Source organism: Poromitra crassiceps (genome assembly GCF_964638095.1).
Source record: "Poromitra crassiceps genome assembly, chromosome: 30".
In the NCBI taxonomy this organism is placed as follows: domain Eukaryota; kingdom Metazoa; phylum Chordata; class Actinopteri; order Beryciformes; family Melamphaidae; genus Poromitra; species Poromitra crassiceps.
Window position 1 is genome coordinate 7844507 of NC_139652.1, and position 26242 is coordinate 7870748.

At 45.2% G+C, this 26242-nt stretch overlaps 1 protein-coding gene across 5 annotated transcripts; it reads right to left on the minus strand.

Annotated features, from left to right (window-relative positions):
- Nucleotides 1-4333: 4333 nt before the first annotated feature.
- Nucleotides 4334-24453, minus strand: hmg20a (high mobility group 20A; the record flags this gene model as incomplete). Of its 5 annotated transcripts, none has more annotated exons than XM_083662937.1 (9): nucleotides 24438-24453; nucleotides 17598-17687; nucleotides 16461-16670; nucleotides 15724-15853; nucleotides 14135-14172; nucleotides 12551-12623; nucleotides 9798-10013; nucleotides 6110-6242; nucleotides 4334-4871 (listed from the first exon to the last, which is right to left on the minus strand). In XM_083662937.1, exons 1-9 carry the CDS (start codon nucleotides 24447-24449, stop codon nucleotides 4868-4870), a joined length of 906 nt encoding a protein of 301 aa, XP_083519063.1. In that variant the 5' UTR covers nucleotides 24450-24453. The 5 variants fall into 5 exon arrangements, with proteins under 5 accessions (XP_083519063.1, XP_083519062.1, XP_083519061.1 ...); XM_083662936.1 differs by having other exon boundaries at nucleotides 12551-12626; XM_083662935.1 differs by lacking the exon at nucleotides 4334-4871 and having other exon boundaries at nucleotides 6106-6242; nucleotides 12551-12626.
- Between the last annotated feature and the right edge of the window lie 1789 nt (nucleotides 24454-26242).

The window sequence follows — 26242 nt, forward strand, 5'->3', positions numbered from 1 at the left end:
TGGCTGCTAATACAAGCAAGCCACACACTGCGCTGGGAGCCAGAGGCATCAGCACATCAAAATGTCATCACATTGTGGGGTTATTATCAGAAACGTGCACATCATCATAAACACTAATGCTCATCACAGCCAGGGCTCCTTCCAAAAGATTTATTAGAGAGAGAGATAGAGAGAGAGGGAGAGAGAGAGAGAGAGAGAGAGAGAGAGGGAGAGAGAGAGAGAGAGAGAGAGAGAGAGAGGGAGAGAGAGGGAGAGAGAGAGAGAGAGAGAGAGAGAGAGCAGCACAGTTGAAAATAAGGACATTCTGCCCGACCGTGCGAAGAGATCTTCATGAATAATGAAATATGACTCGACGTTCAGGAAGTAAGGGTAGCTGAAGGCAAACTAAAATAATACTCTGAAAATAATACTCTGATAAACAACACATGCCTCTCTATATCTCACACCATTTCCCTCAAGCATCTTTTGTTGAAGCATATTTTTGCTGTGAAGTAGTACCAAGACAGCTTGCTTTGTGTTTGAAAGAATCTCACAATCAGAGGAGATATATATGTTGAGCAGTTACGCACGCTCGATTCCTAGGCTCGCCCGCCCTGCAGCTCACCCACTGCGCGCCGAATATGCGGCGCGACCGCTACGAGGCCTCGCCTGCTCTATGACATCACTGATGACACCATCACGGATGACATCACTGAACTTACAAGGCAATTAGGCCTCACCCCCTTTTAGGGGGAAAACACAAGCCTCTCCCCGTTGACTTCAATGTAAAATAGCACTACCCCCCCAAAAAAATTATAGAAAAATAACAGAATCAATCTCGTTTATTAATGAGCCCAAAACACCATGACATGACAATATATTAGAAACTCGTCTGGCCATAGAATGGGCAAGATACACCGGAAATATGACTTTGACTCATCTAAAATCACGTGACTCATGTCACATGTGACGTTCTTTTTTTACAGCCCCATGACTCGTCAGTCTAGTAGTAGCCGCCGTCAAGTAGCCGGGTACGACGACGCTGGACATCACATAACACTTACCTACATATTTTTGGTTGCCTTATCTAACTGCAGATGGGAAAAGGGATTTGTTATTAAAGTGTAATTAAGATGTGTTATTAATAATAATAATTAAACTATAATTAAGCTAACAGAGGCTATTCAGGATGTGAGCCAGTGTCCAGAGTCAGTTCAGCACATCACGCCTGACTCATCCCCTCTGAGTCACTCCCTCCCTCGGCTGGTCCAGGATCTGCGTCTCTCTGCTGGAGCCGTCTCTCCTCTCTGAGTCACTCCCTCCCTCGGCTGGTCCAGGATCTGCGTCTCTCTGCTGGAGCCGTCTCTCCTCTCTGAGTCACTCCCTCCCTCGGCTGGTCCAGGATCTGCGTCTCTCTGCTGGAGCTGGCTCTCCTCTCTGAGTCACCCCCTCCCTCGGCTGGTCCAGGATCTGCGTCTCTCTGCTGGAGCTGTCTTTCCTCTCCTAATGCCACCCCTCCGCTCTGCTAGCTCCACCGGCAGGAAGCCAGCCAAGGCTGCAGACGTAGCCTTATTAGGACCAAGACTGTTTGTATATGAGTTGGGTGTGTGTTTGAGGACAATGACAGGGTGTGTGGGTGTGATGATGGTGTAGCTACAGTAGATGAGGGCAGGAGGGGGGGATATCACAGGGGACTGGCACCCATCCTGCCCTTTCTTCAAATCATCTCATTGGTCAGGAGGGAGGGTGACACGGGTCAACGGCTAGACTTGAACTCAAGATGACACATCATAACTAAGGTATGAAGCACACCTCATAGCCCTGCTGCACCATTCATCCCCCCCGCCCCTCTCCTTGATCATGTTCACAGCTGTGAGCCCACATCAAACACTGCAGATTCATCAAATTCCCTTTTGTGATCATATACTGTTACTGTATTCTGCACTATTAAAAACATATATTGTATCAACTTCCCTGAGATTTTGCTTATTGTTTATCTTAAAAATCAAATTTTTTAACCATATCTTAGACCAGTGGTTCCCAAACTTGTTGGTCTTATGTACCCCTTGAGCTGTTTTGCCATGCCAACAGTACCCCCACTAACACGTCTCAATGATTCTCCTAACTTTGTTCTATTAAACTCATATTAAACTTTTAGTAGGCATCTCTAACACATCTGAGTGAATGGAAATCAGAATGACTCCTCTTTAATACAATTCTTCCAATTTCTTGGGGGGAAAAAGTCATGTTTTACTAAGATGGGCCTATGAAATTACTTGGAATATTTTTTTTTTAAATCATTTTGGAAATCAATTGTAATCCCTAATCTTTCCAAGTACCCCCTGCAAGCTGCCCAAGTACCCCTAGGGGTACACGTACCCCTGGTTGGGAATCACGGTCTTAGACAGTACAACACAGGTAATTTATTTTCTCCAGATTACCTGCTTTCAAAACTACTCTTTTCTTGCTCCTATGTCTCAGGCACTTTAATGTCTTAAGACAGGAGTGTACGTCTTCAGTTTATGGGTTATTAAGATATCTTACTCGAAGACATCTCCAGCATGGTGATGACTGGGTATGTATACAAATGAACTCCTCCATGCACTGAGCATGGTCAGAGGTTCTCCACATGTGAGAAATGATCCCCGGAGTTGAAAGGTACCAACTCCAATGAGGTAGTGACTAGTGACTCACTGGTCATTGATTTCCATACGATGGTGTGAATGTCCTACGTGGTTACCACATCCAACGGCTAGGAGAGCGTTGAGGTTTTACACTTTAGTTTGTAAGTCATTACCGTCCCAAACCTCCATTTTTAGTGACTGCAAATCAAATGTACTTAATCGTTTTCCACCTTTGACAATTGATATAACACAAAATGGCATACCAGGTCTTCTGGTCACATCTTCCAGCTTGTGAATTTCCAATTTCTGTGACTACCGCATGATGTTCCAGGGCTGTCAAAATGATTTTTCATACTTTCCACACTTGTGTGGGGAAGTTTGGGAACTCTTCTAGTTAATGTCACCCAGGTGTACAAACGTGGCACAGGGTCTGTGCTGGTTTGAGTCTTTCTGCAGTGTACAGAAACACAGATATAACACCACCAATAACTTCTGAGTGTCTTTCTGCAGTGCACTGAAACACGGATATAACACCACCAACTTCTGAGTGCAGCAAAGCCTTTGTGTCAAACACATGACAATAGATCAAATATCATAGCAGACGATGATGATCTGGAATGAGTTCACTGCACACTAACATGCAGCAAAACCTTTGGGAGTATTCCTATGGGAACATGGACATCTGCTAAGGAAATTGTCGGATATAATACAGCGATGCACGTGGCCATTGTGGACAGGAAGTCTCCGCTGGCAGAGAGGAAATGGGCATCAGTGAATGGAAACAGGAAGCGGTCGTAATATCGTTAAGTAAAAGTCCAAAACAAATATGGTGCTGTGGTAGCAACTGACTGTAACCAGTGTCAATTAACAGCTTCCGATTGAATAATGGGAGGAGTTTTCCATTTTAAGCGATGCATACTATACATTTATGCTTTGCTTGACTGGATTACGGCAGTGTCTTCACACAGCCGTGCTGTTCCCCCATCAGCTGTTTTCCTGTGAACTCGCTGAACTGGAAGAATGACGAGTGGGAAAATCCTCCGACACACGATACAGTGGACTATTGTTCCCCAAAGCCATGCAGCCCGTCAGCCAGTGAGCATAAAGCAGCTCTCCAGTCCAACCAATCACAGCGGGGCTGCTCAATCAACTTAACCCATCCAAATCTTTTGGACTCAAAGTCACTGCTGTAAATCAACGGGTGAAGCTGAGCACGATTCCAAACGGTGACGGTATTATAGCGGATTAGCAACGCAGTTCTGCTTGATTTAGCAAACTGACTTCCAAATGAGGCTGTTTGAAGTCTCTGCTCTATTAGTAACTTTGCATTATATTTTTCGACACTCCACAATAGAGTGCTTTTTCACACTTGACATAAACCACACTAATATAAGGGTTTAGTCAGTGTGTTGAACGACCTGGCACTTCTATCAAGAAACCAAAGGGCAAAGAAAGCTACGGTCTCCAACTTTGATTTGACGCAAGACTTATTATTCGGTGAAGATGCAGAAGCATTGTTGTCTTGCTACTTAATAAGTCTCACCTCAAAGTAGATTTGATGCTGTAAGGATGAACTTCTGAACTCATGCAAAACATTTTCTCCCACCGACAAATCATTTTCTGATATCACACAAATGTTAGCAGCTCACATTCCCATTTATATGCAAATGCTTCCTCAGCATTTCATGAATATAGCCCAACAAATTGGGACGTGGATATGGCATCATGTAAATATGTTTATTGAAAACACAAACACTTCTTTTTCCCACAAACTGGAAGAGAAAAAGGAAATGGCACAACAGTTTTTCCTCAAGAGCATGAAAATGGCAACGAAAACAATAAAACGCTGAGCAACATTCCTTGAATATGGTGGAAAAACATATCCACTGACACACTTTCTTAATCTTAGATCAGACACACAATATTTGAGAAAGGTCTAAATATTGTTGTGAATGCTTTTGATATGAATGGTGTGGACGGAACAGAAGCCATTAAATGACGTACCATGTCCTGACATCAGAGTATTTTATAAAACAAACTACAACTATATTAACAAAGTGTTAACAGATTTTTAAAAAAATGTAGAAAACAATAAATAAATCGGAGACGCTACATCACCTTACTAGAGTAATAGCATGTTTCAAAACCAATCGTAATGAGAGAGTGATCGGACGATTCACCAAAAATGGAGACGGGCATCAACTTGGAGATGTTTGCTGGAGATCCCTGTGAATCTCAGTTCACCAGATCAGTGGCCGGTCCAATTATCTAGGTAAGACAGAGCAAAAGACAAAGAGAAAGCTCTCAGTGCACAGTAACGCCAGTCTTTCAGCTGAAGAAAGATATGAGATCAGCAAATGCTGCTGGTCTGACTCTGATGATGATCTCTATTTTCTGTGGTTGGAAAGTCTAACCATCAATAACAGCTCACCTAGAAAATAGAGCGAAAAAAGATCAGAAAAGTAAAAGCAATATGAACTTCTGCAATTTGCAAATCGCAGTGGCTGTAATTAATTGTGAGAGAGAGGCATCGAAATTGGATTTCTAAACTATGTGTTTTCATGATCCAGGTAATCTTTCAAATAGAATATTCATAGTATTCCCATGATGTCACAAGCATTTTCCTACCAATATGGCGCTACAATAGACCCTTTTCACGGGGGCCATTTTGTGTCGAAAAGGCAGAATAAACACAGGTGCAAGCAAAACACTAATGAGGGTTTCCAAATTCCAATCATGGAAGTTGGAAACCCTCATTAGTGTTTTGTTTGCACCTGTGTTTACCCTGCTTTTTCGACACAAAATGGCCCCCGTGAGAAGGGTCTATACACACAGCTCATTGGCTGTTTGTGTCATTTGATTGTAATCACCTGTTAATTGATTACAATCACCTACCAAGATGGCCGTGGGGTGATGTAACAGAATACTATCAATAGGTGAAAACCTTTGATCATACTCAAACACTCTTCATTAAACAATCTGAAAGTTCTAAAAAAAACATACGGCAAGAAAAACTTCAGATGCATTTTGCAGTTTAATTCACAGCTGCAGTATTCTGTAGCAAAGCCTTCCGATCTGCTGCTGCTTAAGAAATTGCTTCAGCTGGGCTAGTGTGTTGACGTGGCTGCCTTTGGCAGACTATTGAGGTCCCTAAAATACATGTCTGCTGTCAACTACCCTGACTCGTCTCTTAACCCTGCACTATGTTCTGTCTGCCCAGTACTGTACGTTAAGTCTAAGAATGGCTGTCTGTGCCTGTTTTTGCTTTTCTTGTCGTTCTTTTGTGTGTGACTCTACTGTATGCCCTGTTGGCCAGGTCGTTATTGTAAAAGAGAATGTGTTCTCTATAATGGTAAAATAACAGGAATGAATGAATGAATGAATGAAAATAATTACAATTAGATTTTCTTTGTCAATATCATTCTGCGATGCTAGAAAATAGATGAAGAAATCTAGCTGCAACATGCTGAAGTAGTGGTTTGTCCTCTCTACACAGCAGCAGTTACCTGTCCAGACGGTTGACCACGTCTCTCACGGTGCCGATGAGGTTCTCGTGATCTTGGGGGCTGCTGACGATGATGCTGTGGAGCTTCTTCATGTACGAGTCAATGGAGTCAAGAGTGGGCATCTCCCCGCTGCCTGCAGCACAGCAAGAGAGGGGTGTGAGGGAGTGAGCCACAACTGACCCTTTGCAACATTTCTGTTAACTCCCCCCCGCCCCCCCCCCCATAGCAACTGTTGCTATGTCTGACAAACTTTGAAGACGCTACTGTAGACGCTAAATCCCACCCAGTGGTTTCCGAAAAACACTATTTTCCTGTTAAGCCCTTGTCAGAGTCAAAATGCTGCAACAAAGGAAGACGGATACTAAGCACGGATTGGTGGATCGTTATTTTAATCATTATTTTGCAAATGGTCCATTCCCTCACCTACTGGCGTTTGTTTAGTTTGAAAATATATTCTGGATTTAACATGTTGTTGACTGCAGTCATTGCATTATGACAATTCACAATTAATCCCAATCACGGGCTTTTTCTTTCTTTCTTTCTTTCTGAGAGTTGACAATATTTACATTATTCAAAATGAGTGTGAAAAGGACGTGGTTTTCAATGCCATCATGACTATAAGAGATCTGGAAAAGAAAAGAGAAATAAATAAATAAATAAATAAATGAATGAATGAATGAATGAATGAATGAATGAATGAATGAATGAATGAATGAATGAATGAATTAAATTGAGCAGGTGCAGCAGCTGGCATATCAAGCCCTCCATTTCCCTTTCCCTCCCAAATGACTTTGAAGTAGGATGATGAATTGATAGAGATGACACAATGACAGTAAGAGCCAGAGATGATCAACTCTGCGACGTCAGCGAGGTGTTCCTGTTGACAAAGGGAAGAAGCTGTGAAGCCGGCCTCCCTCAGGGAAACCGCCCTGAGGCAACGTCTCAATGCTCATATGAAGCAGCCTCATATATACCGCTTTCAGACAGACACGGTTCTGGTTCTGGCTCTGGCTCCGTTCTGGAGTCTCAGAACCTTGGTGCTTTCTGGCGAACCAGCCCGTGTTCACACCAGTTTAAGCGGAACCAAAGTGGGAGGACATAATTCGGTAGTCCTTCTTCATTTTCTTTTTCTTTTTTTTAAGTTTATTAATTATTTGGTCTGGCGTTCGAGTGAACCCAGCCTTGGCCCTCTCTTCTGCAAGTTCAGCATATGACTTGCTCTTTCTTGTACTGCTTTCTAGCTTTTCTTGAGATTCGGTAGATGCCCAAATCGCCACTAAACATATGGTTTCCTCAGGAGACCACTGCAAATTATTTTTCTCTGTGTTGTCACTGCCTTCTTCTCCTTCCTGCTCGTTTTCACAGCCTAGAATGAGACACGCCCACTGATGATGTCACGGTTCCCAAGGAAAACCAACAATTTTTTGGTTCCGCTGAGAACCAACTTTTCAGGTTCCGAACCAATTATTTTTTCGGTCTGAACGCGCCGGCCAGTTCAGATTAGGGTTCTGGAACCGGAACCGGCACGGAGCCCTGCCGGTGTGAAAGCCCTAATAGTGTCTCTGTATCTTTCATGTTTGAAGTGTGTTTCTCTCTAGCTGGGTTTCCATCCAAATGTGTCGCGACTTTTAATCGAATTTTCAGAAAGTCGGCAAAATAAAATGCAAAATAATGCACGTTTCCATCCGCTGCTATTTTGCGAATTATAGAGCTGTCAATCACCTCGTGTTTGAGGCTGTCTGAGCTGCTGATCAGCTGCTAGACCCGATATGGAGCTCTATTAAACACATCTAATGTTATACAGCTCTATTAAACACATCTAACGTTATTCATTTAAAGTTTCTTGATGATCTACAAGTAGACAAAGGTACCATAACGCCATTTCTGGATTACCAGGTGCGACTCAGCAAGCATAACGTTATAATCCACGGAGCAGATAGTAAGTGAATACAATTTCATTCAATTCTAGAAGTGAGTCGCCTTAAAGTTAATATCCCAGTCTTCTGTTTAGTGTTTACCACGGCGGGTATTGTGCTGCGTATTTACCATTATTTACCGTGTGTAGCTCTATTGTGTGGAGCCTACATGACATGTCATGTTTTGCAGTGATCAAGGCAAACTGCGTGGTTTTTGAATGGAGAGACAACGGAATATCACTTAAACTCTTTCCACTGCACGTATCGCATTTTCCTTTTATCGATAAACCCCGACTTTTCCGCCTCCCTCAAGCGTGAAATTTTTGGTGTGAAATTTGGAGGTTTTTGCGAATTAGGCAGCGTTTCCACTCGGGTTTTTATGCGAAAAATGGAATTTCGCATAAAAACAGGTGGATGGAAACCCGACTTCTGTTGAGCGGGCAAGCCAATCAGAGAAGTGCAAGAAAACGGCACAGAGGAAAGCTGTGGCTATGACCTCAGCACAGGGTCTGTCTGTGTGTGTGTGTGTGTGTGTGTGTGTGTGTGTGTGTGTGTGTGTGTGTGTGTGCGTGTGCGTGTGGAATCAGTGTACAAAGTATTGAATTACATTCCTAATGTTGGATGAATGAATAGGCCAAATCCATACGGGTTCACAGCTCGATTAATCAGGTCCGTCTCTATGGACGAGCAGGCAGTCTATTTTGTGGAAGCAGTGTATAATTATGATATGTAGAGCTAGAGCAGATGCTGGAGTTCAAAGCACAGTACAGGCGCTGTGTGTGTGTGTGTGTGTGTGTGTGTGTGTGTGTGTGTGTGTGTGTGTGGGTGTGTGTGTGTGTGTGTGTGTGTGTGTGTGTGGGTGTGTGTGTGTGTGTGTGTGTGTGTGTGTATGTATGTGTGTATGTATATGTATGTGTGTATGTATGTGTGTGTGTGTGTGTGTGTGTGTGTGTGTGTGTGTGTGTGTGTGTATGTGTGTGTGTGTGTGTGTGTGTGTGTGTGTGTGTGTGTGTGTGTGTGTGTGTGTGTGTGTGTGTGTGTGTGTGTGTGAACACACCTGCTGCTTCTGTCTCAGCAGGTAATTCAAAGTGTGATCCTCTAGAACAAAGAGCTCGCTCAGGCTTTATGCAGGAATCCTGAAGTTAAATTCAAAGACCTTTTTCAAGACTTTTCAAGACTTTTTCCAAGACCTCAACGCCACTTTTGTCACATCGGCGCCGGCGGTAGCCGTATGAATCACAAGTTTCATCATGATACAATATTATATTGATTATTTGGACGACGATATGATATTTGCTGATATCACAAAGTCTGCCACGATGCGATATCGATCCAATTCAGGGGTTTGTGATCAATATGGGACGATATCATAATGCTCATTTAACACCATCAACACAATAGCTACAAAATTTAATACCTCTCAAATGGCAATTAAGACTTTTTTATACTTTTTAAGGGCCTCCATTTCCCCTAAATTGATTGATCAACTTTTAATACTTTTCAAGACCCCGCAGATACCCTGCTGGTGCAGTGTTTATGTGTATTAGGTTGGAATCGACAGATAACTACATGTACAGTAGTTTAGTGCCTGATCAATACCAAGCTAAATATACAGTATATGAACCAGTTTTCATTTTCATATGAACCACTTTTCAGTTTTAACCATTTTTGACCACTCGGGAATTGATTGTGGAGACTATGGTGTCCCCCCTACTTCTCAAACCAAAGTCACACCCTTGCTCTCTGGGCACTGCCTGCTATGCTGGTCTTACCAGGCAGGGCTACAGAGGAGAAGCTGGAGGTGAGGGCCTGGCGCAGGGTCTCCAGGTGCTGCTGGAGGAGCCCGTTGCGTCCCCTCTCCTGCAGCACGTCTCCCTCCAGCCGCTCCACCGCCCCGCGCATGCTCTCCACGTGCTTCTGGAGCGCCGCGTTACGCTCCTCGTACTCCATGTTGGTCTTACGCAGCTGCCGCATCTCTGCCTCACGCGCTGTTAGGCAGTGAACACACACACACACACACACACACACACACACACACACACACACACACACACACACACACACACACACACACACACACACACACACACACACACACACACACACACACAATGACTGATCAGAGAGGTCTAGAAATGATGCAACAGATAGTGGTTGGTGCTATCAGACATTTTGGTGGACACTAGGGGTGGGAATCACCAGATGCCCACGATACGATACTAAAACGATACTTGAGTCACGATACGATAGTATTGCGATATCGCCGATATTGCGATATATTGAATATTGCGATATTTCGATATATTTCGATTTCTTACTTTTTTAACTGCAAATGATGTCCCCAAAGGAAAACTTTGTCAACATCTGATTTATATAAGAAGAATTTTCCAGTCTGTACATCTGACTTCAACCATTTTATTGCCGCAACATTGTCAAGTAGACAGACCAACAACTTTCATAAAGTCATGTCATAGTTGCATGCACCTGACAAACTGAACTGTTTGTTACAGTCTACTTACAGTCCACATCCACACACTGGATGTGTGTGTGGACTACTGTACTTATTGTAGTTTTTGAACAATGCAACTTCACTTCACTTGCACAAAACATCTTGTGCAGCCCATTCAGTAACTGGGGAATTTGTACATTACTGTTATGACAAAACTGTTACTGTTAAAACAAAATGAAAATATGCTACCGTTTGTTTACTGCTGGCCTTGGAACGAAAGTTTATAGCAGCCCGGTGGCATGGCATGGCCTGCAAAAAAAAAATATATATATATATACCGTAATTTCCGCACTATAAGCCGCACCGGAGTATAAGCCGCAGCAGCAAAATTGCCTGTTTGTTACATATATAAGCCGCACCGGACTATAAGCCGCGGGTGTTTTAATGTTTTTTTTTTTTTTTTTTTAATTGTGTTTTAATGTTTAATTACCATATGTAAGGGTTCATGCACAGAGGGGATTGTCGGGAAAGAGATGGCTGTTTGAGGAAGCTCCCATTTATTAACATTTCAACAAAACAACATAACACAACACCACCTGTGTTTTTTTTTACAGTGCACACAGTGTCCGCGGTGTGGTGAAAAGAGGGCAAGAGAGGAAATTAAAACAGAAGTGGATTTATAGTTAGAAAGAGTGCTAAAAAAGAGAGAATTCCGTTTTTTTTTCTTCTGAAAAAATCCATAGATAAGCCGCACCGTTATATAAGCCGCAGGGCCAAAAAACGGGGAAAAAGCCGCGGCTTATAGTCCGAAATTTACGGTATATATATATATATTTTTTTGCAATATCGATACTTGGCGTCCAAATATCGATACAATATCGTCAGGCAAAATATCGCGATACTATGGTGTATCGATTTTTTCCCCCACCCCTATTGGACACTGAAAATATTCTGGGAGGAAGTAGCGCTATAAAACAAAGGTTCTTTCAAGGTGGCTGAAGAATACGCTTGGAAACATTTATAACATATGGAGGTTAAACAACAGTCACTGTGCACTGCAGACCAAGATTCTAGGTAGGAGTATTTCTCAAGAGAATTGTTGGCCTGTGAGAGACATGCTTGTGTATACGCTTTTCGGTAGGGGTGGGGAATCACCAGATGCCACTGTCGTAATAAATACCTCACCTACTGAATAAATAACACTTCATTATCTATGATTTATTCTGAACGCGCGCGGCGTGGGAGATCCCTGTAGGCAACGTCACACACAAGTTTCTCCTCGAAGACACAGCAAACATCCAGTTTAAAGAACAAGGGGGAGGAAAGGAGGTGGAGTTTGAATATTAATGAGATTAGGTGGAGCTTACTCTAAAAAAAAACTCCATTATAATTTTGGTCTATTTTTCCACACCGCACGATACGATATTATCACCATACTTAAGTCACGATACGATAGTATTGCGATATGCTAGTATTGCGATATATTGAGTATTGCGATATATTGTGATTTATTACCTTTTTTCAACTGCAAATGATGTCCCCAAAGGAAAAAACGTTGTCAGCATCTGTTTTATCTAATGAGATAAAGTTTCCAGTCTGTTCATCTCACTTATTGCAGTAAAATGGGATTGTCAAGCAGACAGACTGACCAACACTGTCATAAAAACCTGTCATAAATGTTGCATGCACTTGACATTTTGTATAATAAAATATCACGATACTTGGCATTCGATACAATACAATATATTGCCCACAAAATATCACGATACTATGCTGTATCGATTTTTCCCCCCACCCGTAGTTTTTGGAAGGTATTTTTGATTTAATGTTCGATTTGTTTATTTTTCTTACACGTCCCGCGGGCGATATCTTTCTACGTAGGCCACTCAATATGGAGGTTGACTGTTTTGGTTTGGGTGTTGTGTTGGGTACGGGTGGGAATGGGGAGTTTGTGTTGGTTTGAAATAGAATGTGTCATAATGTCATCCGTCGAATGAATGTTTATATCGTAAAATAAAGTCCTAAAAAGAGAAAGAAAGAAAGAAGCAAATAGTTGGCCTTGTTCCAGCTCTTTACCTTTGCTGTGGTTGAGAAACTCCTCTGTGAAGATAGGGATATCAAACACAGATCTTTCCTTCCCCTCTGTGTCCTTCTTATGACGGTCAGAGACAGAGAGATAGAGAGACATACAGACAGACAGACATATACAGAGAGAGAGAGAGAGAGAGACAAACAAACAGATAGACAGACAGACAGACAGACAGACAGGGAGAGCGGGAGGGAGATGAGCGAACTGTGAACACTGAAACATAGAGAGCCGCAGAAACGAGTCCGGAAATCATCGATGCTAACAGTCCTGGTTCTTCACTGTTTTCGCCTATGGGAGTTTTGAATGGGTTTTTGGAGCGAAGCTTCTAATAATCTCTCTGGGCAACGCTGGCTTAATCAAACGCGAACCAGTGTTTAGTAATATCATCTTCACACACGAGGACCACTTTTACGAGTTTTGAAGCTTTTACGTGCCGTTAAAAGGGCGGCTAGCTAGCAAACGGCTAAATGAGACTACACTGTTGAGTCGATGGGGATATATACGTCAATAACGTCACCACTTCAAAGGACGAACACGGAAATTCTCTTTCCCTCACCTGGTTCAGCCCCGTTCAGCCCGGGGTAATCAGCGCACACATCAACAACAGTCCAGATTGAGTGCTGACGTGACGTGGAAGCCTATGCGACGGTGTGTAGTTCTGGATTAGCTTAGCTCGAGCTTTTTACTTCTAGGGCTCGCATTTACACTCCAAAACTCATGAAAGTGGTCCTCATGTGTGAAGATTATCCGACGGAACTCTGGTTCGCGTTTGATTAATCTTGCGGTGCCCAGAGACCGTATTTGAAGCATCGCGGCAAAAACCCATTCAAAAATCCCATAGACAGAAACAGTGAAGAACCAGGAAGTCCGGGACTTCCGCGTTCCGACTACAAAAATACGTCATCCCTGCGGCTCTCTATTCGCTGCGATGTGAAACTGTCCCGTCCTTCTGCAACCTGTGCTAAGTCGTGCATCCTGTGGGATCTGAGGGGAAACCCTGCAGACAGTCACCTTGGCTGTAAGCCTCTTCTGTAGAGTTACGCTGAAACATTTACACCAGGAACCCCCTAATTAAAGCGCTCAACTTCATCCAAATGAATGACACACTTAGCTGAAGCCAAGAGCTTTGGATCAGCAGCACAAACACAGCAACAAACAGGGCTTAGTCCAGCTTTAGTGCTGCAACGATGAGCGCTTCATTGTACGGTGACAGGAGGGCAAAGACAACAGATTTTGAGTTAATGGGTCCGGGGTGAAAATATGATAAAACAAACTCTTACCAAGGTTACACAAACTCACATTTTGTGCAAAATGGTGAAATTTTGCAATTTTTTTTGCACTGGTTCAACAGCAAGGTTTTTGATGTGAAAGAATTCAACGCCAACCCTTTCGTTGGTTGATTTGGCATTTTCACAAATATTTTGAGGACAGCTTCGTTCACAACTATGATTACGTCGACAGTATCTGTCCTCAAAACACACCAATTCTCCAATTGAAGGTATTGCTAATGTAAAGAAAGTGAGTGAGTGAGTGAGTGAATGTGATAGGGGAGACGGGGAGAGTAAACTCACCTCCAGATGAGCCTCGCTAGCTACCTGGTGCCCACCATCTGGAGAGGAAGGAAGGAATAAAGACAGAGGACAGGACATGATTCAGATTTCCTCCTGCACAGCGTGCCTCCTCTGCATCTTGATCTCATAGAGCAATAGAGGAATCCAGAAAAATGCCATCTCTAAAGAGATGAAAGGAGATATTATGGATCAACTGTAGGGGGCAAAGCATCTCGTTCAGCTGGGAGCTGTTCCATAAATCTTACTATACAAGTTAGTTCCAGGCCGAGTTTCCTTGATTAGGCTGTGCTCAAACAGCCCTCGCACCCAGGGACAGTGATATGGATTTAACCTCAATTATGAACGGTAAGCTGAAATCATCTGTGCTAACCCCAAAGTAGCTAACATTAGCTTAGCTAGCTTGCAGTCGGGAAACTGCAGGCCAGGCAGCAAGTTGACCTGTTGTTGCTTGCTTGGCAACACTTGGTATAGTGCAGTGATCCTCACTATTTCTTCGATGAGAGCCGCACTGGCAGGACAACGTCAATAGGAGAGCCACTTTTACCGCAAAACACCAAAAGCCACCCCAACCAAGCACATCTGCCTACCATTTTTTTGTTTTATTGTTTTCCACACACACACACACACACACACACACACACACACACACACACACACACACACAAGTTTCCCCTAGAAAATCTTTCAGGCCTGGAGGGATTTCGAAACGTACCCCGACCGCAACGGTGGGGGCCATCGCTGGCAACGCTGAGGTTTTAGCTAACCTGTTCACATCTATGTTCGCAATAGCATCCCAAGTATCATCATACTATTATGGGATGCGATGCGAACAGTTGTATTATGGGATGTGCGTTTCCCAGGCAGCGACACACGTTGAGACGTTTTGGAACAGCGCTGCACGCTGGCACAATACTCCTAAAAGCAAAATGCTTATTGTTTTGAGTGATTTGGCACCGTCTATTACTGTCAATACCAGTATTGTTGTATTGTAATAATATGCCATAAAGGTTTATTGAAATTTTGGGGAGAGCAGGATTTTTTTTTTTGCAATTTCTTAGAGCCGCCAACTAAAGCTTCGAGAGCCGCCAGCGTCTCGCGAGCCGCGCAATGAGGAACTAGGGTATAGTGCAATCCTGAGGGAACTGTTTTTGCTGGCGGAGACGAATAACAGACAAAAATCATCTGTTGTCGCAAACGACTTGAAAGAATGCTATTATTACTTGATGGACAGCTTTGTTTATGCTGTACAACTGTTGTATAAAAGCAATATCACACTTGAGGTCGTGAGGTTGTTGTCTAAAATCGTCACGGCTGTGATTATCTTCGGCGGTTTGGTCGCACCGTTTTTTGTTTTGTTTTTGTGTGAGGGGGGTATGATGCATTATTATTCATTCAACTAGTATTATATAGGAATTAAAAGCACCTACCACTGCCAATATCAACATTCAAAACGGTGAAAGAATAATGGAATGGCCTGCTACATCTCCACAACCTCGAAATAATGTGTGGCCGCCTGCCAAAGTGTCTGGTGTTTGGTGGTCCTCCCCATCCTATCTGCATCATATGTTGCTTCTCAAACCAGGTCTCACCTCGGTGCCTCCTGCCCTTCTGCTTCTCCTGGACCTTCCTGGTGAAATGTTTGTAGGCGTCCGTCTTCTGGTACTTCTCCAGCTCCCGCATGTAGCGCTCTTTATCTCGCTCCGCCTCATCCAAGTAGCGCTGCAGAGACAAGACACAAAGGTGAGGAGAGCTGCAGAGACAAGACACAAAGGTGAGGAGAGCTGCAGAGACAAGACACAAAGGTGAGGGGAGCTGAGAAGGGAAGAGGAGCGAACGAAAATCAAACAATTTGATTTGGTGAAAGCCGGGGGATGAGGGGTTGGGACGGCATGGGGAGGGGGAGTGATTATTGTCTTTTCATAAGACAAATATTGGTAATTTACTAAACTAATAACCTACATTCACTAAGGCTTGTAATGAATGAAAAAGCATATTGTAATGTAATTAGTTTAGGAATGAGAAGAAAAGCTACTAAATCCGTCATTTCGCCATGCACTTGGTCCCAGGATATTGGCAGTTCTGATCAAGCTTCAAACTCTGTAAGATGACAACCCAGTCAAAATGAGGACAAAGTTATCCCCACTTTAACCACCTTTCAGTTAAAAAAAAAAGCCTGTCCAGACTCATCTAATCCGATAGCCAGTGCACATTTGTATGATAGAAAGAAATATTCCATCAGCTATGCATGAGGTATTTTGTGAAGCGACAGAATGTTTCACAGCTTCAAACTGAAAGCCTGGAGACATGGCGACCTGGACCCTCTGACCTGCTTCTCCTCGGCGGGCAGCTTGCTCCACTCGTTGCCCAGCATGCGGGTGATCTCTGGGAAGGGGACGTCCGGCCGGTCGGCGCGGAGCTGCTCGCGCCTGTCGTTCATGAAGCGAACGTAGCCTGTCAGGGGGGCCTTGGGCGCGTTGCTGTCCTTCACCGGCTTCTTCCTCTTCCTCCCCTTGGTCCAGCTGCCACGCCGGGGCTTCTGAGGAGAGCATCACGCAGTGGTGCTTTTAGAGGATTCAACAAACTACTGGATACTCCCGAGACGGAAATCCCTCCTAGACACCACCTAACCTTTAGCGAGTCTGTTGTTTTTCTTTGCCAGTCAAATAAGTGCCACTTTAGAAAAATAACAAAGTCTACCCTAAATATAGATTGTACCATTATTGCATTGTGGACAGCTGTACCCATGACTTTCTATGAGGAATACTAATCAACATTCAAGCATTCAAGCAAACGTTTGGCTACAAGCTGGGCTTTTCACACCGCATTCTCTTGTATTAGCCCAAGGCTAAGAGAATGCCATGTGTGTAAAACAGCTCACTATTTGGTTAGCCCCAGGCTAACAGAATCTCTTAGCCCCAGGCTAACAGAATATCTTAGCCCCAGGCTAACAGAATCTCTTAGCCCCAGGCTAACAGAATATCTTAGCCCCAGGCTAACAGAATATCTTAGCCCCAGGCTAACAGAATCTCTTAGCCCCAGGCTAACAGAATATCTTAGCCCCAGGCTAACAGAATCTCTTAGCCCCAGGCTAACAGAATATCTTAGCCCCAGGCTAACAGAATCTCTTAGCCCCAGGCTAACAGAATATCTTAGCCCCAGGCTAACAGAATATCTTAGCCCCATCGCTTAGCCCCAGAATCTCTTAGCATCTCTTAGCCCCAGGCTGACAGAATCTCTTAGCCCCAGGCTATCAGAATCTCTTAGCCTGGGGCTAACTGCAGTGTGAAAAGTGCATGCCAGAAGAAGAAAAAGAGAGCTACAATTCAGCGTGAAAGTATATCTTTGACGTCGATCACGGCCCCCATGATACACTCAAGTCACGTCACAATCTGAAGAGGCTGAACTGGAAAAAGTGAAAAATATGTCGTTTGCCGTCTGTCTTTTTATTAAGTTCCCCTCTCACCTCATCTCCATTCCTCTGGCTGCTGTTGTCGGTGTTGGCTCCAGGAGAGCCTGTCTGCTCATCCATGACTGCTAAGCCTACAGGAGAGGGCTGAACAAAAACAAAAGGAGCAGTTAGAATAAAAAAACTCTCGTAACGGACGGACCGTCTTTTATTGTCACACGAACACCACAATACATGCATGTGGCCACAACACACTCATGCTGACGGTGGCCGGTGAAAAGTGTCCTCTGCATTTAACCCATCCAGGCATGTCCTTTCCTCCGAGGGGCAGGCCAGGAGCAGTGGTCGCTTTCTCGTACAGCGCCCGAGGACCAACTTCGGATGTTGTCGTCACTGGTCGGATGACGATGACGATCTGATCTGATCTCTTCTGCATGTTTTTAGTGGGGGGGTTATATACGGAGGAACCCCCTGGGGGGTACGGGGAGAACATGCAAACTCCACACAGAGAGAAAGGCCCTTACGACGAGATAACCCACCTGGGCAGTAGGCACTGAAGATATGGGGGGGAACACAACCACAACACTCACAGTGTCCCAGACGAGAATCGAACTCAGGACCTTCTAACTGTGAGGCGACAGCTCTCCCACTGAGCCACCGTACCCCCACCGAATAGGACAGATTTCAGCCAGTACAGCAACAAGGCCTACAGTCCCACACTGGACATGAAGAGGTTAGTTATAGACCTAGCTGCTTTTCCACATGATTGGAAAAAGGCCATTGATCAGGTTATGAGGCCAGCACTATCTGGGGCAGCACGATGCACACACTGCTCCTGATGAAGGTGAACAGGTTGGGGACACACACTGCTCCTGATGAAGGTGAACAGGTCGGGGAAACACACTGCTCCTGATGAAGATGAACAGGTCGGGGACACACACTGCTCCTGATGAAGATGAACAGGTTGGGGACACACACTGCTCCTGATGAAGGTGAACAGGTCAGGGAAACACACTGCTCCTGATGAAGGTGAACAGGTCAGGGAAACACACTGCTCCTGATGAAGGTGAACAGGTTGGGGACACACACTGCTCCTGATGAAGGTGAACAGGTCGGGGAAACACACTGCTCCTGATGAAGGTGAACAGGTTGGGGACACACACTGCTCCTGATGAAGGTGAACAGGTCGGGGAAACACACTGCTCCTGATGAAGGTGAACAGGTTGGGGACACACACTGCTCCTGATGAAGATGAACAGGTTGGGGACACACACTGCTCCTGATGAAGGTGAACAGGTTGGGGACACACACTGCTCCTGATGAAGGTGAACAGGTTGGGGACACACACTGCTCCTGATGAAGATGAACAGGTTGGGGACACACACTGCTCCTGATGAAGGTGAACAGGTCGGGGACACACACTGCTCCTGATGAAGGTGAACAGGTTGGGGACACACACTGCTCCTGATGAAGATGAACAGGTCGGGGAAACACACTGCTCCTGATGAAGGTGAACAGGTCGGGGAAACACACTGCTCCTGATGAAGGTGAACAGGTTGGGGACACACACTGCTCCTGATGAAGGTGAACAGGTTGGGGACACACACTGCTCCTGATGAAGGTGAACAGGTCAGGGACACACACTGCTCCTGATGAAGGTGAACAGGTCGGGGACACACACTGCTCCTGATGAAGATGAACAGGTTGGGGACACACACTGCTCCTGATGAAGGTGAACAGGTTGGGGACACACACTGCTCCTGATGAAGGTGAACAGGTCGGGGACACACACTGCTCCTGATGAAGGTGAACAGGTTGGGGACACACACTGCTCCTGATGAAGGTGAACAGGTCAGGGACACACACTGCTCCTGATGAAGGTGAACAGGTTGGGGACACACACTGCTCCTGATGAAGGTGAACAGGTTGGGGACACACACTGCTCCTGATGAAGGTGAACAGGTCAGGGACACACACTGCTCCTGATGAAGGTGAACAGGTTGGGGACACACACTGCTCTTCCTGATGAAGATGAACAGGTTGGGGACACACACTGCTCCTGATGAAGGTGAACAGGTCGGGGACACACACTGCTCCTGATGAAAGTGAACAGGTCGGGGACACACACTGCTCCTGATGAAGGTGAACAGGTCGGGGACACACACTGCTCCTGATGAAGGTGAACGGGTCGGGGACACATACTGCTCCTCCTGATGAAGGTGAACAGGTGGGGGACACACACTGCTCCTCCTGATGAAGGTGAACAGGTTGGGGACACACACTGCTCCTGATGAAGGTGAACAGGTGGGGGACACACACTGCTCCTCCTGATGAAGGTGAACAGGTCGGGGACACACACTGCTCCTGATGAAGGTGAACGGGTCGGGGGGACACACTGCTCCTCCTGATGAAGGTGAACAGGTGGGGGACACACACTGCTCCTCCTGATGAAGGTGAACAGGTTGGGGACACACACTGCTCCTCCTGATGAAGGTGAACAGGTGGGGGACACACACTGCTCCTCCTGATGAAGGTGAACAGGTTGGGGACACACACTGCTCCTCCTGATGAAGATGAACAGGTCGGGGACACACACTGCTCCTCCTGATGAAGGTGAACAGGTTGGGGACACACACTGCTCCTGATGAAGGTGAACAGGTTGGGGACACACACTGCTCCTGATGAAGATGAACAGGTGGGGGACACACACTGCTCCTCCTGATGAAGGTGAACAGGTTGGGGACACACACTGCTCCTCCTGATGAAGATGAACAGGTTGGGGACACACACTGCTCCTGATGAAGATGAACAGGTGGGGGACACACACTGCTCCTCCTGATAAAGGTGAACAGGTTGGGGACACACACTGCTCCTCCTGATGAAGATGAACAGGTGGGGGACACACACTGCTCCTGATGAAGGTGAACAGGTCGGGGACACACACTGCTCCTGATGAAGGTGAACAGGTCGGGGACACACACTGCTCCTCCTGATGAAGGTGAACAGGTTGGGGACACACACTGCTCCTCCTGATGAAGGTGAACAGGTTGGGGACACACACTGCTCCTGATGAAGATGAACAGGTCGGGGACACACACTGCTCCTGATGAAGATGAACAGGTCGGGGACACACACTGCTCCTGATGAAGGTGAACAGGTCGGGGACACACACTGCTCCTGATGAAGATGAACAGGTCGGGGACACACACTGCTCCTGATGAAGGTGAACAGGTCGGGGACACACACTGCTCCTGATGAAGGTGAACAGGTCGGGGACACACACTGCTCCTCCTGATGAAGGTGAACAGGTCGGGGACACACACTGCTCCTGATGAAGGTGAACAGGTCGGGGACACACACTGCTCCTGATGAAGGTGAACAGGTCGGGGACACACACTGCTCCTGATGAAGGTGAACAGGTTGGGGACACACACTGCTCCTGATGAAGATGAACAGGTTGGGGACACACACTGCTCCTGATGAAGGTGAACAGGTCAGGGACACACACTGCTCCTGATGAAGGTGAACAGGTCAGGGACACACACTGCTCCTGATGAAGGTGAACAGGTCGGGGACACACACTGCTCCTGATGAAGGTGAACAGGTTGGGGACACACACTGCTCCTGATGAAGGTGAACAGGTCGGGGACACACACTGCTCCTGATGAAGGTGAACAGGGTGGGGACACACACTGCTCCTGATGAAGGTGAACAGGTCTGGGACACACACTGCTCCTGATGAAGGTGAACAGGTCTGGGACACACACTGCTCCTGATGAAGGTGAACAGGTCTGGGACACACACTGCTCCTGATGAAGGTGAACAGGTCGGGGACACACACTGCTCCTGATGAAGGTGAACAGGTCTGGGGCACACACTGCTCCTGATGAAGGTGAACAGGTTGGGGACACACACTGCTCCTCCTGATGAAGGTGAACAGGTCGGGGACACACACTGCTCCTGATGAAGGTGAACAGGTTGGGGACACACACTGCTCCTGATGAAGGTGAACAGGTCGGGGACACACACTGCTCCTGATGAAGATGAACAGGTCTGGGACACACACTGCTCCTGATGAAGGTGAACAGGTCGGGGACACACACTGCTCCTGATGAAGGTGAACAGGTTGGGGACACACACTGCTCCTGATGAAGGTGAACAGGTTGGGGACACACACTGCTCCTGATGAAGGTGAACAGGTCGGGGACACACACTGCTCCTGATGAAGGTGAACAGGTTGGGGACACACACTGCTCCTGATGAAGGTGAACAGGTTGGGGACACACACTGCTCCTGATGAAGGTGAACAGGTCAGGGACACACACTGCTCCTGATGAAGGTGAACAGGTCAGGGACACACACTGCTCCTGATGAAGATGAACAGGTCAGGGACACACACTGCTCCTCCTGATGAAGGTGAACAGGTCGGGGACACACACTGCTCCTGATGAAGGTGAACAGGTTGGGGACACACACTGCTCCTGATGAAGATGAACAGGTTGGGGACACACACTGCTCCTGATGAAGATGAACAGGTCGGGGACACACACTGATGAAGGTGAACAGGTTGGGGACACACACTGATGAAGGTGAACAGGTTGGGGACACACACTGATGAAGGTGAACAGGTCGGGGACACACACTGATGAAGGTGAACAGGTCGGGGACACACACTGCTCCTGATGAAGGTGAACAGGTCGGGGACACACACTGCTCCTGATGAAGATGAACAGGTCGGGGACACACACTGCTCCTGATGAAGGTGGGCTGAGTATTTGGAGTCAGAGTTGGACTGAGGAATGCAGTATTGTCATTGGGGATGCTGCTGGGCCAGGGAGCACAGAGCTCTTTTTCAGCGCTCACACAGCAGCATCGCCTTTTGTGCCTCTGCTTCAAATTCCTCCCAGGTCCTTGGCTCAAAACCTCTTGTTTGGCAAGTCTACAGTTCCTCTCAATGTCTCTTGCTGCAATCAAAACTTCTCGAGCTGGTGAACGAAAAATAAATAAAAAAACAGCACTCCCTCTTCTCAGGACTTAATCTCAAGGGTGTGCATAGCGGATTTCAGGAGGGATTATTATTGCTGTGGCATTGCCTCATTATTACAGATAAGAGGGTATATTTGGAATATATTTTACTGGATATTTTTAGTGAGACTGTCTGGTCCAAATCCTGATGACATTAAGAAATGATTTACTGGTGGGAAATCCTTGCTTGTCCACGTCATGACACTAATATGTGGCGGACTCTTGAAACCAGCCTAATGGAATGTAAGGCCTCTTTTTGTTTTGGAAGAAGAAGAAAAGTCAGGACGCCAAAACATTCAACAAGGTGGACATGACAATGTTGCAGTATAAACTGTCTACTGACTCAGAGGTCTTATGGGTAAACAGCCTGGGGTGAGCTCTGAAAATAGATGAACAATCATTGTCTTTTAACATCTGACCTCTTCCAAATTACTACATGGGAAGTGAGCATCCGTATCCTGGATGTGGTTCCCCCCTCCCCGCCACCACTAAACACTGTGGGAAACGTCAGAGAGGAATCAGCCAATCCACCACAACTAGCTCTTTCTGAGAGAAACTGTGAGACTGTTGGGAGCAAGCAGGCGTTTCCTTTCAAATCATTGACTTCTGTGATGCCTAAGATCGGCTTCTCACAAATGAAACTGCGGATGAAGACGCCTGTGAACGTCTTCAATGCGAATCATGCCAATTGTGGGAGATCTTACTTGTCAGCTATTCAGCAACGTGCAAGACACCAATGATTAAGTAACCAGCAGAATACTCTCAGGAGTTAAAAACCGATCAATTTGCTCTGATATTCAAAGCAATTTCAGGCCGTAATAATAAAGACTGTGTTGCAGTGCCCTCTGCTGGGTGTGGGTTCATAATACACATTTTCATCTTGATGCATTACATTACCTGCACAGCACCCTGGCATAAAAAGCATCAACTTGGCCTAAACAAGAATAGGATGTTTATCGTAAACGTATTCCCAAAGTATACAACACCAAATGGGGTGAATATCGTTACCCACAAAGTTAACAGTAGATAGCATTAACGATAGACTTTTGGTTTTGGATATTTTGTAATGTTCAGCGGTCACGTAACATGGATACAGCACAGTGTTTTATAACGAGTAACGTGTGATCCTTCCAAATAAAACAACACTAGTGACAATGGTCAGTGAGTGGTTAGTTACGAGCTAACGTGACTGTTACTACGTTAACGTTAGTTGATGTGAAATTAATCTAAGCAGATGTCCACAGCTGACTATCTTAAGCTAACGGTAGTGTAGTGCTTAGGTTAGCTAATTTAGCTAATATTAAGAACGAAATGCGGTTGTTGGCGTATCTAGTCTTGTTACAAACGGCCACTGGTGTCTGATAATGATAAGCGTTAAACCCGCAGAATCAAAGGGATAATGGAATTGACAATCTAAACCATTGCTGATCGGTTAGCTAACCTAGCTGCTGCTAGCTAACGTTAGCATTCGGTCAGCGAGCTGTTATTGGCTGCGTTGGACTGCCAACAAGCCATTTGGTGTTATGCTTTGAGTAATTTGGATAAGGCATGACAGTATCGGCAGAAACTTCGTTACCTGATATGTCTATTAAATACCAATGCCCATTTTTGGATGCAAAAAATGGTTATGTAAACAGCTGTACCTGTCCGAATGATGTTCCCAATCAAAACAATACAGCTGCCACTGCATAGAACCACAATGCATAGAATGGCAATACATGGCAGACGACAACCGTTCTGCTGAATCAGACTCTTTGTTTTGAAAGTTCCTTACAGAATTTATATTCCATTTGTTTCTCGGTTTAAGACATCATCTGTAGAAAGCGAGAGAGTTTAAAACGGCGGTAACACACACACAAATTTGAGACAAACCGTTCTATCCATTCTGTTGCTGTGGTCCACAAAAAAAGGCAGTCTTCTTCGTGTAAGACGTATTACATAGCACCAACATCTTCTGGGATGTTGCCGCCACCTGTCGTTTATTTCATGTATTACACATTGCTGGGATCTGTCCTTACAATCAATGGTCCTACCTTTTCACAGCCCGTTCCCTTATTTTGAAGTGTGAAATTATCATAGACAAGACAAGTACATAGAGGTAATATCAGAGGTAAAAAAAATAAAATAAAAAATCAACGTTTGTGGTTCATGACAAACAAACTTTCGTTCTCTATGGTCAGTAGTTTCTCTCTATGGTCACTATTCTGAATTAATTCAATTTAATTGAATAATAAAGGTGTTTATTCAAATATATTGGCATATATTTGTATATCAATATCCATTTTATGGCACTTTATTATACAAGGGATCAGCCGATCAGCATTTTTGTAAACAAACGGCGTCACTGGGTGGAAACGACAATGGAGCCTGAGCTTGAGCATCTGACTCTAGCTGGCTGACCCTGTTTACATTTTAAAAACTGTGACAGTTCACACAACTTTAACCCGACATGCATCAAACTCTTGAGCTAATTCTGCTCTCACTCAGAATGTCAAAATATAAGCAATGTGATGTTTTGAGATATTAACGTCTGTTTGGGACGAGTCACACTAGTTAACTGCTGCGGTTCCGCGTGTTTTGCGGTGTCGTGATGTCACGCTGATCCCTCGTATAGACATATAGTTATGTGCACTGACAAAGGAAATTCCATTATCAAGTGCCTTTAATGTTCACCACCTATTATAGCAGGAAGATTGGTGTGATACGAGCAAGGGAGCAAAGGGGACCCTCGCGCACACACACACACACACACACACACACACACACACACACACACACACACACACACACACACACACACACACACACACTTTACACCCCTGGCCCACATTTGGGGTGCGGGTGTCATGGCTGGTGTGATCCTATCGCAAGATTGTCTCTAGTTTCATTTAAACTAGTGGACCCCTGGGAGTTAGACCCCCCTGGGAGTTAGACCCCCCATGGTCTGGAACACAGTGGTCTCCAAAGCCTCCAGAACACACTCAAATTCATCATAAATCACTGATGATATCACTTATCACCAGTGATGTCACTTGAGCACTCAATGATGATGTCATCAGTGAGTGATGTCATCAGTGATGTCACCAGATGATGTCACGATTGACATCGAGTGACATCACATCATTAGGTAATTAGGGCAATGATTAGGGGGCAAACAAATCTGCCCTAATTATCTAATTAAAAAATCTGGGTCCCTTAGGTCCACCCGCAGGCCTGCACTTTACACTTCCTGAAAGAATCAGCCCGATCGCACGTAAAATGGCCAAACCCAATTCTGCTTCCACAGACACTTCACATTATTTTGATAGGATGTATTCACGTGTTTAAAAGTAGAATTATTATCATTTAAGTTCATTTTCTGTCTTCTGCATCATGCATGATCATATATGCACAAGTAAAGGTGCGTTGTATTCTTTTCGCATTACATCACATTTGATGTTTACCGCAACCCAATGCTAAGTGTTTAATTATCTGCTGCATAAACCTCATAACCATTCTCCATGAAGTCAATACATTACGTGTGAGAATAGACTGCATTCATCAGTGCTAGTTGCCTCTCTGCCCTACGGTTCATTCAGAAAGATTTTCCTACGTATTGATTTTCTTTTGTCCATTACCTGCCAGGCGGTGCAGCGAAAATGATAAACGTGACATGGTTGGAGAAAAGTGCTGTCATT